General features: G+C 34.8%; 1 protein-coding gene across 1 annotated transcript; it reads left to right on the top strand.

Annotated features, from left to right (window-relative positions):
* The first annotated feature begins 5,054 nt into the window (after positions 1 to 5,054).
* On the top strand, positions 5,055 to 15,758 carry LOC137823680 (long chain acyl-CoA synthetase 9, chloroplastic). The gene is made up of 11 exons (XM_068628904.1): positions 5,055 to 5,830; positions 7,010 to 7,090; positions 7,832 to 8,095; positions 8,559 to 8,690; positions 8,814 to 8,987; positions 9,358 to 9,587; positions 10,530 to 10,647; positions 12,535 to 12,666; positions 12,870 to 13,004; positions 13,395 to 13,601; positions 15,308 to 15,758. The coding sequence occupies exons 1-11, from the start codon at positions 5,384 to 5,386 to the stop codon at positions 15,473 to 15,475; spliced, it is 2,088 nt and encodes a 695-aa protein (XP_068485005.1). The 5' UTR covers positions 5,055 to 5,383; the 3' UTR covers positions 15,476 to 15,758.
* The last annotated feature ends 1,152 nt before the right edge of the window (positions 15,759 to 16,910 follow it).

Here is a 16,910-nt window from a genome sequence, read left to right as displayed (position 1 = left end):
CCTCAACCCTAACCTCGGGCAAAAGCGGGGTCATCTTCGTTCTTCTCCCTCGGTACTGGGAGAACGCCTCCAACTTGCCCGAGGCATTCAAGTGGCGATTACGCCCGAGGAGAAGAGTATCCCGGCGGATGCTCCCACTTGCGACTTGGTTTTAGGACTAATTGAAATGTTGAGTCGTTCGCTCGTGGTGAGCTATACGCTCGGGAGCAAGCTGGAAAGGAATTTAGCCATGGTAGTGGCTAGTTAAAGGAAAAAATGGTCAAGTCCTCCAACTCGTTGAAGGTGATTCTCGAGGCGATGGGGTCGCTAGAAGAGAAAGTATGCCAAGTTAGTACTGAAACTGACAAAGCAAATGGTAAAGTGGCGACCCTAGAGGTCGAGTTGTAAACTGAGAGGGCCGACCGATTGAAGGTCGACGAGGAAGCAACAACTAAGCACAAGACCCTGGCCAATGAGTTAGAGCATTATTAGTCTTTCCTGCTCCGGATTAGCAAACAAAGTTTCAACCAAGGTATCCGACTGACGACTTTCTTCCATGGCGTTCCCATTGGTGATGCTTGATACGATGAAGATAGAGATGTCATCAATGGTAAACTAGTATCAGTTGGCGGAGAAGAGGATGGTGAGGAAGCTAAAGGCCAAGGATAAAACCTTGATGGACCAACCCATGAGGTCAAACACTCTTTGGAAGAGTTGTTCGACCCTTTGTAAATCTATTTTTATCTTTATTTTGAGAAATATCTTGAGCCCGAGATGTGGGCATAAAACAATTGGGATATTTGTTTTCAATTTATTCAATTTTTTCTTTAATTGAATGCTTTATATTCTTTTCATGTTGATCGATATCTCATATGACGACCAATATTATTTGTTGGGCGCAATTTCTTTTAACTTTTACTTGTAATAGTTAATAGTGTGAAACACCGACTGAATGGTATTGATCACAATCAATAAAATTGAACAAGTAATAACTTAACATATGCTTGGCATAATCTTTATGTCTTCTTGATATGACTTGAAGTTAAACGATCTTTTAAGAGTTTGATTATGCCGTCCGGGCACTATATTTTCACCTACCGTGTGCAATAATTTGCTAGCTTGCTTCAAGAAAATTTTAGTCGTAGGTCTTCAAGGTACAATAGATCATTGAATAAACCATTTATATGTCCAGATGAATTACGTTGTGTAGTTGTTCGGGTAAGGTTACTAGTTATTAAGTAACTACCTTAGTCTAGAGCCTTTTTTAAGGTAAATCCTCCTAGTGTATTTATGCTTTTACGCATGTAATCAGTAAGGGCCGCTAATTGTTAAGCAAACTACCTTAGTCAATAGCCATTTTTTAGGTTATGTCTTTGAGTATGTAAGTGTGCGGTCGGTAAGGATTTCCAGTTGTTTAGTTACTGAGTTGTCGTGTGGTTGGTAATGGTTGCTAATTGTTAAGCGAACTGCCTTAACTGAGTAGTCGTGCAGTTAGTAAGGGTTGCTAATTGTTAAGCGAAATACCTTAACCGAGTTTTTGTGTGGTCGGAAGGGCTACTAATTGTTAAGCGAATTGCCTTAACCGATCGAGTTTTCGTGTTTGGCAACTGAATTAATGCGGTGTGTGTTTAATTCAAATAATAATAAATATGAATTTTAAAGTGCCTCGTTAAAACCTTCTCAGTCGAAAACCCTTCTTAGGAAAAAATGATTGAATCTTGCAAGTCTCTTCTCTTATTCTACTCTTGTATCTGTATTCGTTGATGAGATCGAGTCCGACCGAGAGGCTCTCCTCATTGATGTTTATATCAAATAATTGACGTCGTAGAGAAGGTTTTCTGACTTCAACTGTAATCATAGCCTCTGTACCATAGGTCAAGTTGTATGAAGTTTCTTGAGTAGTGGTTTGTGGTGTGCATTTATAAGGCCATAAGACTTCAAGGAGCTCCTTGGTCCACTTGCCTTTAGCTGGGTCGAGTTTGTTTTTAATTCGTTAAGAATTATTTTGTTGGCAGCTTCGGTTTGCCCATTGGTTTGAGGGTGCTCTACTGAATTGGTGATGTTCGTGTATTTCACGCGTGACATAGTAAGCTTGATCTTGTGATATACATTTCAACAACGGTTGTGTGTATCCTCGTCGGTAGAGATTAGAACCAATGAGGATAAACCAAGTGGTTTGTTGCCTCATTGTCTTTTCCTCTTGTGTTCCACATTCGTCTTTTTCTAAAAACTGTTTGACAGGTGTCATTTAGTTTTCTTTTTCATGAATTGCGATGCATTTATTCGTGTTGACACTGGGATTCTTGAGATTTATGTAGATGATCGATTGATGGAGCCCTTTCTTTTTAACTGTAGCCAATCGCGAAAGCATGTCGGCTTTAACATTATGTTCTCGGCGAATGTGTTCAATTTGAACATTTTTTAATTTAGACATCAAATTCTGAACGAGGTGATAATATTTTTGTAACAGAGATTCTTTTACTTCAAACTCCCCTTTAAGTTGTCTGACCACAAGTTGAGAGTCGCTTCTACAAATAAGTTGTTGAGCTTCCATGTCATATGCTAAATTGAGGCCGACTAGAATGACCTCATATTCAACTTGATTGTTTGAAGTTTTAAAATCTAACTTGAATGCTTGCTCGAGGAGAATACCGCTCGAGCCATCCATATGCACAGTCCATTGGAGATCATCAGCCTTGGTCGAGCGAGGGTTGAGTTCAGCTATAAAATTAGCTGAGGCTTTGATGTGACCCAAAAATACATGAAGATGACCAAGGATGCTATACTTGAAGGGTCATCTCAACAAGCAAATAAAGACTTCATCAATAAGAAATGGACAAGGCCCAAAGCATTTGAAGTTCTTCTTATTAGTCTTCTCAAAATGAGGCCAAGCCCAATTAATATCTTTTTTGTAATATCTTTAGAATAGATTTAAAATAGAACATAAAAAGGAAAGTATGAATAGGAGTATAAGACTTATGAAGAGTAGTACCAAAAGTCACTTTTTCTATGGAGCTTGTAACTTGTTGGGCGGCATTTTCATATGCCTTTTCATGTGACCAACCCTCTACACTATATAAAGAGGTGCTTGGTTATTATACACATAACATTAGATTGAAATTGAAGTAAAGTTACTCTTCTCAAATTGAGAGAGATTTGTGAGATTTGTTCTCCTTCTCCTAGTCTTATCTTGTGAGTCTTTGGGAGCTCTCAAGTGGCCGCATTCCTCACTCATCTTGGAGCCATTCATCTTCCAAGTGGTGTGAATCATTCCCTTGTCTATAACCACATAAGTTTTCACCGACCTTTCATCTTCTTCTTCCATTTTCATTCCATATCAAACTCTAAAACATGTCTTGTTCTTTGTTCTTGTTTTTCAATCGATAGAAGTTGTTATTCTTGGTTTTAATTTTGTAGTTTGTTGTTAATCTTCATTTTAATCGGTGGGAATTACTTGTTTGTGGTTCTAATCGGTTCATGTGTGCTTGGTTGTGATACCAATCGGTTCATGTTCTTGAAATGAGTTTCTAATTGGTTTGGTGTGTTTGTATCTTAGTATCAATTCGGTTATTGTTTCTTGAATTGTGTTCTTGAATTGCTTGAAGAATCTTGATCCTAATTCTTAAAGTGTCTAAAAATGAATCATCTCCTAATCAACTCACATCAGGCTTGAGATTTAATTGCCCCCCTTAGTTGATATTGAACCTGAAACTCAAATAATTCGACTGCCCATCCAATCATTCGTCCGACCAAATCAGTCTTAGCTAGAATCTTTAGAAGTGGGTAGTCAGTCTTGACTATTATGCGGTGATTTTGAAAATACATCTGCATTCTTCGTGCGGTGACAACTAGTGCTATGGCTACCTTTTCAATCATTTGATAGCGAACCTTTACACCGTGTAGTACTTGGCTAATAAAATAAACCTGTCATTCTTCTGTCGATCTTCAATGCCTTTTGACGCATCTCTTCCATTTGTTTTTTGAAGTATTTGGAGCATAGCGATTTGGTCTTCAGGCATTCGGTCATTGTTCACTGGATGTTGCCTTATTGAAACCATTGTTGTTTGTTGTATTTTATCTCGGACCCACGATGGACGTCAATTGTACTTGTATGGACAAAGTGAGCCTAGATAGTACTTGAAACTGGTTGTACAATTGTTGACGTGTCGGTCGTTCCCTTGCTCCTCCCTCTAAGTCTCATTCTTTAATTGTTGGTGCTTGATCGGGGTTGACCTGGAAAAAGTACTCCGATGATCAAGTAAGTACTCAATATATAGAGTGTATATTAAGAATTGATTAAAAGCGTACCTTACACCTCTGTAGAGGGTTTATTTATAGTGTTTAGTCATTGACCATCTGTGTAATGGGTTAAATCTATCATATATCAATGTTAACTTATTTTTAGGGAGGTTCCCTGATTTCTCGGGGCATTACCAGGATTTGATGAGACATGTCTTGTATTTTCAGGGAATTCTTGCAACTACCTTAACTACTATTTATTGTAACTGCTTTAAATGTGTCTTCAATCGATCAATCGGTCGCTAAGATCGAGTGACATGACTTGGTTGGTATCGAACCGGTACAAAACTTCAATAATAAATTCTACAATTAAATCTATTATGCTATTTATTTATTTTAAAATTAATTTGAATAAATTGCATTATCCCTTTAAAGTTTTTAAAATTGTAACAAATATTTCATATTTTTTTAATTCGCACGTTAGCATTATATTGACAATATTATACATTAAATTAAATGAAAAGTATAACATCCAACCTTTTTTCATTTTAAATAATTGTAACCGTAGTGTTTTTAAAAAACTAATTTGACTGATATTTTCAATTTCTAATGGGGCATTAACTTTTTTAGTTCATTTCCAAATTAATTACTTTTTTCGCTCAATAAACAATATATATATATATATATATATATATATATATTAAAAGAGTAAAATTATTTAAGAAGCGATATCAATATGTGTAAAAAGAATTTAAATTACCGTCATTATAAGACAGCTGTTATATGTATTTTAAAAGTTGTTATAAATATTAAAAAATAAGAAGGAAACCATTTTTGTAGAGTTTTAGTGTAGTTTGGTGGAATAATGATTTCTTTCCATTATTCTCCGCTTTTGCGGGCAGGCATCTGTTTCCACGTAGGCAACCTAATCCAAGGAAAACCATCCAACAAAAATTCGAAAGAAAAAAAACAGAGAAAGGTTGACGACAAAACAAATCTGAAAGCACTTAAGCCAAACCAAGTTGGGGAACTCGTTCGCTACTGAAACTCCAACGCCGTTCTCTGCGTCGTTCTCCCCAACGCAGCACTCTCTTCTCTTCCGTCTACTTAATTTAAGCCTCTCTCTCGAACACATCACACACACACACACACATCCCTCGCCACCATGAATCCCTACATTTTCGGAGTCATACTCCCTCTCCTCGTCACGCTTCTCGTCCGCAACAAGAATCCTCGCAAACAACGCGGCGTTCCGCTCCAAACCGGTGATGAGGTCGGTCTGACCATCCGCAACAGCCGGTTCGACTCCCCGGTCCAGAGTGCGTGGGAAGGCGTCGCAACGCTCGCGGAGCTCTTCGAAGAGGCGTGCAAAACGCACGCGGAGAGGGTCCTCCTCGGCACGCGCGTGGTGCTGGCAAGGGAAGTGGAGAGCGGGCATGACGGCAGGTCGTTCGAGAAGCTTCACTTGGGAGACTACGGCTGGCTCTCCTACGCCACTGTCTTCGATGTCGTTTCGAGCTTTGCCTCGGGGTTGGCCTTCCTCGGACATGCCAGGGAGGAACGCGCCGCCATCTTCGCTGACACGCGCCAAGAGTGGTTTATGGCGCTTCAGGTTCTGCTGCCTGGTTAAACTATTGCTGAACAAATTTAATTAAAATTAAAATTGACTAATTATTATACTCTTTTTTTTCAAATTTTGCAGTTTCGCTCATTTCATATTGTTTTGGATTTGCTTTTTCTAAGTATTTAATGTACAATTTTATTATGTGAATTACTTCAACATCTAATATTTGATAAAAAAATATTCATGTAATAGTATACTAAAGTGTCGGTCAATATAAATGTTATGACAATGTTGTAATGTAACATCAAGATTTTTGTCAATTATTAAATTTATGGATAGACTAAAATTGTATTATTAAGATAGTAGAAGAATGAAAATTTTGCAAAAAATTATGGGATTAAGTTCACGAAATTGAAAGTATGGAAAATAAAATGTATTTAAGGCAGTAAGTTTTCTGGAAAATATTTAAATTTCTTAAGTAATTAAGTAACATGGGATTTTTGTGAAAAAAAGTAAGATTATATTTATGTAATTATAAAAATATAGGTTTACGCTTGACATTTTATATCTGCACTAATTTCTTGACTTGTATGCACTTTCATTTTGATTCTAATACTTCATGTCGTGCTAATTTTAGGAGAAGTACATTTTTTAATAGATAAAATTTATTTAAGTTTACGAAATTATATGGGTTACACTTTCTGTTTAATTTATCTCAATCATAGTAGGTCGAGGACTGGTTAGACCACTCTCAAACCTTGCTTTGCCTGACCATTTTATTTTTTTCTAACTATTTTTGTGAATTATTTTTAATTTCTATTCAATGAAATATTTGTGGCAATTATTTATTTTTTACATATTTCTGTCACTACATACAAACGGGTCACGCTTCACTTCTAATGCTGGAATTGTTTTCTCACAAAGTAGAGTCATCACCATTCTTTTATTTATCAAGTAGGAAATTTGATTGGAAGAACTCGCTTAAGAAACAAAAAAGCTGTCTTTAAAGTTTAGTAAGGTAGAAAGAAACTACACCTTCGTGACATTTAAAGAAGGTTACACTTGGTCCAGTGGTAAAGTTGCACTTTGATATCAGTTGTCATGAATTTAAATGTGAAAACAACTTCTTTGCTTAGGAAGGATAAGATTGTGTACTTATAACTCTTCCTTATAATAAGGGCGAAATAATTTGACATGGTTTTTCTTTCCCTCCTTTTGCTTCTTCAGGGTTGTTTCAGGCGAAATGTGACAGTTGTGACTATATATGCATCATTGGGAGAGGAAGCTTTATCTTACTCATTGAATGAGGTTTTTGTTACTCCTCTTTTGTCTCTTATTTCTCACACATCTATGCCTGGAATGTCCTGCTAATTGCTGTATCTCCTCATCATAATCCAGTGGATTTTACCCTTGGATAAATACCAGTTTGCCACGTTTGATTGTATTATATGATGGATCTATTTTTTTAGCTCTTGTCCCGTATATGACATGTGAGAAAAAAGAAAGAAAGAAGTGTGATTACATTTCTAAAGCAATATGGCCTCTTTTGATGTATGCCAAATAATAACTTTGCTAGGAACTGCACAGTAGCCATGGCTGGCTATCTGGCAGAACACTAGAATGCCATGAAGACAATTCTATTTCACAGCAAATGTCAATGTATAAATGCTTCTTGCAATTTCTCAATCCTCTTCAATTCAGTGCACCAAACGAATTTTGGCTACATCATAAGGTGGCATTATATAAGCAACCAACAAAAGGCTATAGTTGGTTTGTAAGTTTTCGAAAGAAATCAACTGAGATATTGTTCACAATATTTTTGTGAGCAAACTTGAACATCACATCGCACACTTTCTAGCATTTACGGTTTATTTAACTACCGAAATTTGAATGTCTCATAAAGTTGTTTATATAGCCAGAGCTCGTTCTCACACTTGTGATTTACTTTCTTGAACTTAATATGGTTTGCAATGTTTTTGTGTTTGCCTTTTTTTTAAGTTTGTGTGCTCTTTGTTTTGTTACGAACTCACTTTAAGAAACCTTTTCCAGACAGAGGTTACAACAGTGATTTGTGGACGAAAAGAATTGAAAACACTAGTAAATATAAGTGGACAACTTGATTCGGTGAAACGTGTGATTTGCATGGATGATGATATCCCATCTGATGCCTCTTCTATTGCATATAACTGGACAATCACTTCGTTCGCTGAGGTTGCGAGACTTGGCAAAGAAAACCCTGTCGAAGCTGATTTACCTCTTTCCGCAGATGTTGCAGTTATAATGTATACAAGTGGAAGTACAGGATTACCCAAGGTCAGAAGCATCTTTGAGATGTGTAGCACTTCCAATTTCAATTTCTTGAATCCTTTTACTGGAATTACTGTTCTACATAGTGTTTTAGAAAGTCTAAAATATGTTTTCTTTGTTTCTTTTTGTTCCCTTTTATTCTATTGTTGTTTATATTAGGTTAAATTATTCCCTTGGTTCTATAGTTTCCCTCATTTTAAGTATTAGCCTCTGCTCAAGAAAACTAAATTTTTAGTTCCTGTGCATGCACACAAATTTAGTTTTGATCCTTGTTACTAACACTAGAAAACACTTTCTGACAGTAAAACCGCCACGAAAATTATCTACTGTCACAAAAAGACTAGGTAGGGACTAAAATTTACAGTTTTCTTGTACAGGGACTAAAACCTAAAATGGAGACAACTAGGACCAAATAAGTAGTTTAAATTTTATGTTGTTTTGCCATTTCTTTAATCTTTCTTTTGCACAGGGTGTGATGATGACACATGGGAATGTCTTAGCTACACTCTCTGCTGTGATGACCATTATTCCTGATATTGGGACAAAGGATATATATCTTGCATACTTACCGATGGCTCATATCTTAGAATTAGCAGCTGAGGTACGTGAGTATACTGTTCTCGAATACATTCCATGAATATTTTTAAGGGCGTTGATTTATTTCCATATTAATTTCTTCTGTTCTCCTTTATTTCATGTTTTGACAAACTTGCATACGACTTAGAGTTTGATGGCAGCTGTAGGAGTTCCTATAGGATATGGATCTCCTTTGACCCTTACTGACACGTCAAACAAGATTAAAAAAGGAACAAAGGGGGATGCTAGTGCACTGGGTCCAACTTTAATGGCAGCTGTACCGGCAATTCTTGATCGTGTTCGTGATGGAGTGTTCAAGAAGGTACTTTGCTTTGTGACTTATGTGATTGCACTCCTACATTGCACACATCAAGAGTACATGTATGTTAGAAAGCTAGTTGCATTGTTAGGACGTACTTTTCTATAGCAATTAAAGAAGAAAACAAAAGAAGGTAAAATGAATTGAGCTTCATGCATAAGCCAAAATCAATTGATACACTTTACATTTGTGAAAGTTCTAGTTTTTATTTAGCTCTACCAGAAACTAAGCTCTATAAGTTAATTTTATCTTGAGAAGGTCAATGTATTTTATCTGAGTTTTATCTCTTAAAGGTATTTATAGAGAAGTTTATCCAAACACGGTCTAGTTGGGCGAGATTGAGGACTTAAAACTTAAAAGCTTGTCAATGCAGGTAAATGCAACAGGAGGATTGCCAAAGAAATTATTTTATTTAGCCTATGCCCGGAGGTTGCAAGCAGTTAATGGTAGTTGGCTTGGAGCTTGGGGTTTGGAAAAGGCTCTTTGGGATTTTCTTGTGTTCAAAAAGGTCCGAGCTATTTTGGGCGGCCGTATCCGTTTTATACTATCCGGTGGCGCTCCTCTTTCTGGTGATACCCAGAAGTTCATCAACATTTGTCTCGGGTCAGTCTTCTTGTCATTATATATATGCATTATCTTTGAAATAAAAAATTAATTTTATTTTGGAAAAAAATGAGCGAAAAAGTGTAGAGGATAAGATATTTTCTTAAAAGAAACCAAGAACATTAAAAACATAAAGTTTATGCTAAACATGAAAGACACATTAACTCAAATCTAGCTAGTCTTTCAACAGTTGAAATCCATATAAAATAACTGTCAATTGAAAAGAACACTATATTTTACAAGCTAATCAAAAGAGAAAGAATTATTCTCCAAAACATAACCATTGCACTAAATTGCAGCATGCATTGCATGTATATGTCAAATATTAGCTTATCTTTAACTTTGAAGACATATTATTTTGGTATTTTAAGGTGGTGTAGTGAAACTTGTAAAAGTTTCGACCGTTTATTTTATGATACTGGTTGAGGATCAGAACTTTAAGTCTAGAGGACCAATTTGAGAGTCAGACTTAATATTAGGATATCGTTCTATCAACCTTCATGATGATTTTTCACAATTTATTTTAGAGAAACGATGTTTTCTTTTTTCCTTTGCCAGTTTCATGAAATTGCTTTTGGAAAGAAGTGATTATTTTATCCCAAAACAATCTGAACCAAACACAAGAAGTCAGAATATTATGAAAGAGTATATAATCTAGATAGGGAGGCTTGCGATTAAAATATCAAACGTAATTGCTGAAGTTGTAATTGGCCTTGATAGTTGTCGTAAACAAATAAAACTGAAACTTTTCTGTGGGTTAGCATTTTTCTTTTAAAATCCGATGTATCTGTTGTGCGTAGAATGGCCTTCTACAGGATAAATTACTTCATTCACTTTTGTGTGTTCAACTAAAGGAAATTTTACTAGTTTCTACTCTAGTGCTTTTGCCTTTTGCATTTCCTTTAATATGTTGTCATATTTAAAATTTATGGTCATATTCAGTGCTCCAATCGGTCAAGGATATGGTCTTACAGAGACTTGTGCTGGTGGGACATTCTCTGATGTTGATGATACTTCTGTTGGTCGTGTTGGACCACCTCTTCCGTGCTCATTTATTAAGGTAATTATAGATTTGATCAATTTACCTTCTTACAACTTGAATGGCGATTTTTTATTTATTTTTTGCTTATGGGGAGGGGGGTAATGTCATAGCATGGCATTTGATCCTATGAACTCTTGCAAACTACTCAAACCTACCTCACCACTAGCCCCCTCCTAATGGCTTTAACTCGAGATCTTACACAAGTCAGTACTAATTTTCATACTGTTATTTAATGGAATCATACTTCCCAATTAGCTTTAGAGAAAGTCGTTGCAACTTATATCATGACGCATTATAAGCATAATTAATCTACCTTTCTGACTTAAGACATTCCATTACCACCATATACATTTGATAAGATGGACGATTGTCTAGGACATAAAAAGAATATATAAGATTGCAGGAATGAATAAAGACCAATTGAAGCTCGAGTGCGAAGAATGTTAATAAGACGGAGAAGAGGTATAAGGAAGACCGAGAAAATTCGGAAATGAGACTATTAAAATTGTGGTTAGATAGAAATGGTTTTTCTGAAGACGTTTTTGGCATAAACTATTCGTTGTTTTATATATGTTTCCTCACCTATTACGAAAAGGCTTTTGTTGTAGTTGTAGAACATTATATTAGCAAATAATGTGCAAACTATATTTCTTCCTTGGAGGAGTGTTGTGTTAGCAACTGAATCTCTTGCACTACTTTATTATATTTTAAAATTGACTGAAAACTATAAGTTCAGTAGATAGACTAATTAAAAAGTGACATCCTCAAAAATCTGTGATTTCTAATAAATTTCAATCAATAATAGTGTCTCCATAAGAGTGTTAGAGAATGTATTGCTTGCTAGTGCTTCTCTTCTTGCTTTTGGAGTAAATTGTAATTTACTATGGTATCAACTAGAGATGCCCAATTTAGATCATTAAATCTCATTGTTCTGTGTACACCCCGTACTCATTTCCAAGGAACTGCAAAAGCAGAGGGCAGAACATCCTCTGACTAGAGACCCGAAAAGAACATTAACAAAACAGCAAAAACAAACTGATCAACCAATTGCAATTTACTAACCTCAACTCTTGACCTTGCTACACTAATCATGAGAAGCGACACAAAAACCTTACAATTATGCTTGGATAACAATTCTTGATGGTGACCATTCAACACGGCGGTGTATATATGCATGGCTTATCTGTCTTCAGTAAATCTTGTAAAGTCACGTTATGTAAAATTTCTTAGCATGTGGAGAAATTACCAGAATAGGAAGGTTTTTCTTTCTATACTCATTTTACCATTTTCTTTTCGCAAAAGGTTTTGTTTATAACCATGGTTGTCATTGATTTTTTACCATTTTTAACTACTAGTCTCAAGTAACTAGTGAACATGTACCTTTTCTTAAAGTTTTTTGAAAAAATTTGTCTGGTGTTATTGTATCCTATTTGAACCAATAGAGTTGACCCAGTGGTAGGAGATTTGAGATGTATCCATGGGGTCCTAGGTTTCACTCACAAAAAGTTAACCTGTCTAAGGTTTATACTTTATATGTAAATTTCAAATTAGAAAATATTTTCAAATCTATCCTTAAACGCACTTTTTGAATATTTTGAAGTGTTACCTAATACATTACGACTTTATGGAGGCTTTCTGACAACTCTTAAAGAGGATGTATTGGATGTCAACTATTTCCTTGTTTTCTTAAATTTTATTATCATGAGTGATTCGTAGCTCGTAAAATTTTATAGAAATAGGTAGAATCTATGATCTTCCTTCTATAATGGTGCAATGTAAAGGGGCCTCAAGATTGAGTCATCATCATCTATTTTCTACTATACATATCTAATAATGGCGGTTTACTTTTCTTTCTGGTATCCGTGATAGAGTATTTCTCATGAACATTTGATTTTCTTATCACAGCTAATCGACTGGCCTGAAGGTGGATATTTAACAAATGACTCACCAATGCCCCGTGGAGAAATTGTAATTGGCGGTCCAAATGTCACTCTCGGGTATTTCAAAAATGAAGAAAAAACAAATGAATCATACAAGGTTTGTTTCGATGGTCCTTTCTGTTATTTTTCTTTGGGTGGAAAAGACAAACTGGGATAATGTATCGCTTCTGATTTTCCATTGTTGCCGTAAAAGTTCTGATTAGTCAATTTGAAAGATATCTATGTCTGTCTGTCTGTATTTTTTTACACATTTTTTATGTGGGGGGAGGAAGATAATTAATTTGTACTTCTGTTTTGAAGGTTGATGAAAGAGGAATGAGGTGGTTTTACACTGGTGACATTGGGAGATTTCATTCAGATGGATGCCTTGAAATCATTGACCGTAAAAAGGACATTGTTAAACTGCAGCATGGAGAGTATGTCTCCTTGGGAAAGGTATATATGGATAATACTTTTTGTTTTTTTAATTTTAGTTTAAAGGAAGAGCTGTGTTATTGAAAAGACCACTACTACTTTTATTTCTAGGCCCTCTTTTTAGAGTTATTAGTGTTAGCAATAACTCTCAAACATGCTCTTTCTAACTTCCACTGTTGGTTAAAACTTTTTGGAAACTACAGAATCAAGATAGGGATTCATTAATGTGAAAGAGAGAATCATTAAAATTTGTAATTTTAAAAAAAGTTCATCCAATATTTTAGAAGGTTTGTTAGAAAATGTGTAAGTGGCACTACACTGGAGTTAAAAGTGTAAGGTTAAGTTCAAATTCTAAGAGTATCCTAATCTTAAAATAACTTATTTCCTATATGACCAACTTATTAAATTCAGGTTGAGGCAGCTCTTATTGTTAGCCCCTTTGTGGACAATATTATGGTTCATGCCGATCCTTTCCACAGTTACTGTGTGGCACTTGTGGTGGGTTCTCAGTTTACATTGGAGGAATGGGCTTCAGAACAAGGAATTTCATATATCAATTTTTCAGATCTGTGTGCAAAAGAAGAAACTGTGAAGGAGGTGCATGCATCACTTGTAAAGGTATGTCCTACTTGTCTAAGTTCTCTTAACAACTGAGTGGTAATGGTTAGGAATTAATGTCACTTTTTAGAAAGTACACTTGTCTAAATCAACAATACATTATAGAGTTCTAAGTTAACTAAAGCAACTTTTGAGATTAACTTTATAGTTACATCCAAAATTATTAATCGGGCTTGTCTCTTATTCAAACAACCATAGAGGCAAATTTAGAAAACAAATCACGTCACACCATATTTTGCACAACGAAAAATGTGGAACGGTTAAAAGTTGCAACTTGGATTTCACTTGCTCTTCCCATAAATTTTGCCCCCTACTGTTGCATGTAATGTAACTAAGTTTATATTTATTTTGTACCCTCTACCAATCATGTAATAAGTGAACATTAGCAACATTTTGATCCCACTTAATTTTACCTCCTTTTTTCTATCCTCTACTCAAACAACCATAACTTTGATGGATACATAAGTGATTTTAGTGAGGGCAAGGGACTAAGCAGGGCCACTTTTTGCATATGAATATGATATATCTTGTTCAATGTTTTGAAAAGCTTTTATCATCGGGAAAATAGTGATCCTCCTTTTATAAAAGGGTTGTAATTGTGTGTTTATTTTGACCATGACATTGATATTTCATTGCGCTATCCTCTATCCTTGACTTAGAGTTACTATTTAAACCAAGACATTGCTTTTGCATTTAATCATGACAATAAAAAAGGATCAATCGAGATGGCATTTTCTAATTTCTGTATGGTTCAAAAAAACAACCAATATTATGATAAATAATGAAATGGATTGGAGTGTAGGTATAATGAAACATAAATGATTACGATATCCAAGAAGCATAAAAGGAAGGCAAATACTAACTAGTTTTTAAGGTCACAGGTTTTGAAAGTAGAAAGTTTCTTTTATCGGATTATGTAAAAAAATACATTTTTATATGATTTTCGAAGAAAACTTTCTGTCTTTTTAATTCATGGACATTAATGGTACTGGTTAGCAAAACCTTTAATAGAAAGCTAAGAGAGTTTAGAAATGATTTACAGAGGAAGTGGTTATCATCGTAAATTGCTAATAACATTGGCTTGTCATGAGAAAAGTGAGAGTAACTGCCAAGGAAGGCGATGTTATAAGATTTTGCTTATGTTGTCTAAAAGACATTGCCATGATGATTTATGGAGCTGGTGTTTCATCTTTTTTATATATTTATATAGATTTAGTGATGTTTACTTCTATAAATTTTTTACTCCACATGACATGTTAGTAAAGTCATATAGATAGGCATGCATGTTAGCAAAAGTCCATATATTAGGTTGTAAAGTTCATTTCTTACTTGATATTGGCACTTGATTTTATATCTTGTTACGTACGTTACACCAAAGATGTCCCACTTAGTTCCCTATTATTAGTTCTGTTTGGCGTAAGTCCCAAATTTCACAATTAAAAGAAAAGGGTCTGCACTTTTTCTAGCATGCATATATATGTTCTTTGAATCAACATGCCATGTGTTCCCTCTTTTGTTCTCTTAGTCTGTGAATGAGTTATGCTATTGTAACATTTTCTTAAAACTCAAAATTTCTATCTTTTTCTATCAAATCAAGCATCTCGTTTCTCACTTCTCTCTTCCTTTTTTTTTTTTATCTCAGGTAATTGTATATAATATTGTGAAAATATTAATAATATAATTTCTATTAATGAAACTATTGGCAGGAGGGAAAGAAGGCTCATCTGGAGAAATTTGAGATTCCTGCAAAAATTAAATTGCTTTCTGACCCATGGACCCCTGAGTCTGGCCTTGTCACAGCTGCTCTCAAACTCAAGAGAGAGGCCATAAAAAAGACGTTTGATGAAGAACTTTCAAAGTTGTATGCTTCATAGGCTAAGGACACTACTAATCTTTTTACAAGCTTTTCCCATTTGCATAGGGCAGGGTTGAGGTGAGAGAGGTTTTGTATTATTTTGTTGTTTATCATTCTATTTTTTCCATTTGAAATTTATCATGCAAAGTGAGGCTTATTACGTGCAAAAGGCCAATAAGTTGAATAATTGAATTTACTGAAGTAGTGACACTGTAAAATGAGTTTTTATTAGACATTATTGTTCTATCAATTTTCCAATTATAGAGTTACTTATGAGTAATGAGAATTCAATATTATGTTTATTTGTCACTTTTCCCTTCTACAAAAAGTTTTGTTCCAAAACCATCGGTGCATCCTGATTCCGCTAAATCAGATGGAAGGAATAAAAATGTTAAAATGAAGACTTTGGTTTTGATAATTTCAGTTATACTTTAATTTATCTAGCCTTGCCTACATAAAGAAATGTTGATGAATAGATTGTTATAATGTGTTTGGATGATGTAATTTAGAAGGATAATTAATGTATTTGAAGAATTTATAATTTTTTTATAGTAAAATGAGTTCTTTGGATAAAGAAATTGAAATTAAAGAATTTTATAGGACATTTCAATTAATCAAAATAGTAAATTTCAAATACACACAAAATAGAAAGGATTTTGAAATTTCAATCTCTTATGTATGATTCTTCCTTTGCACACTACTCTTTCTCTTGTTCTACATTCTATCTTTGCTTTCTATCTCGTCATCGAAGTGCTTCGTCTATCTGTCCTTCATTTGCTATCTCTTGAATACTTGCTTCGAATATGCTTTCTCTTGCAGAATTTGTGACTTGCCAAGTGATTCATATTAGGTTCATTTCTAAATTTTGTGATCTAAGTTTAGTTATTGTTTTGATAGTGTTTCATTATCTGGTTTCATGGCTTTAGGGTTTTGTTTATTTTGTGATCTAGGTTCTTCATGAATCACATTGAACGCTGGTTGATAACTTGTGTTCATAAGGATGTGTCATTTTGTACAATTTACCCAACTTACTTATTTCTCTACCACTTATTTTTATGAAATGTTTGAACGAATGTCATTGTATAAATATTTTATAGAAATGATAAAATAATCAAATGTAAATGGTGAGCTCTAGTGCAAGTGTTGTGATTAAAATGTCTGTGTTTGAGCTTCTCAGAATGGCAAGCACTAACAATTTAGAGAAAGTTGATGTTTGTGTTTACTATGGTTATAATAGTGTCTCTGGTAACCAATTTGGGATATCAACACAAGAGACCAAGCAAAGGCACTAAGCCTCAACAAAGGCTCTTTATTCTTTTAGTGAAGTTAAAGCTTCTTCCTGTGAGATTTGGATGAGCATTCTTTTCAACCTAATTGATTGTCGAGTTTAGAAGCACTAATCCATCAGATCCTTGAAATGCTTCATGTTTGTGAGTTCCTTGACATAGTACTTT

This window comes from Phaseolus vulgaris, chromosome 8 (genome assembly GCF_000499845.2).
Source record: "Phaseolus vulgaris cultivar G19833 chromosome 8, P. vulgaris v2.0, whole genome shotgun sequence".
NCBI lineage: Eukaryota > Viridiplantae > Streptophyta > Magnoliopsida > Fabales > Fabaceae > Phaseolus > Phaseolus vulgaris.
This window is presented reverse-complemented; position numbering and strand designations above follow the sequence as displayed.

Coding starts and splice junctions, on each gene's coding strand:
- LOC137823680 (XM_068628904.1), top strand. CDS start 5,384: ATGAATCCCTACATTTTCGGAGTCATACTCCCTCTCCTCGTCACGCTT. Junction 9,588..10,529: donor TTCATCAACATTTGTCTCGG/GTCAGTCTTCTT, acceptor GGTCATATTCAG/TGCTCCAATCGGTCAAGGAT. Junction 13,005..13,394: donor AGTATGTCTCCTTGGGAAAG/GTATATATGGAT, acceptor TATTAAATTCAG/GTTGAGGCAGCTCTTATTGT.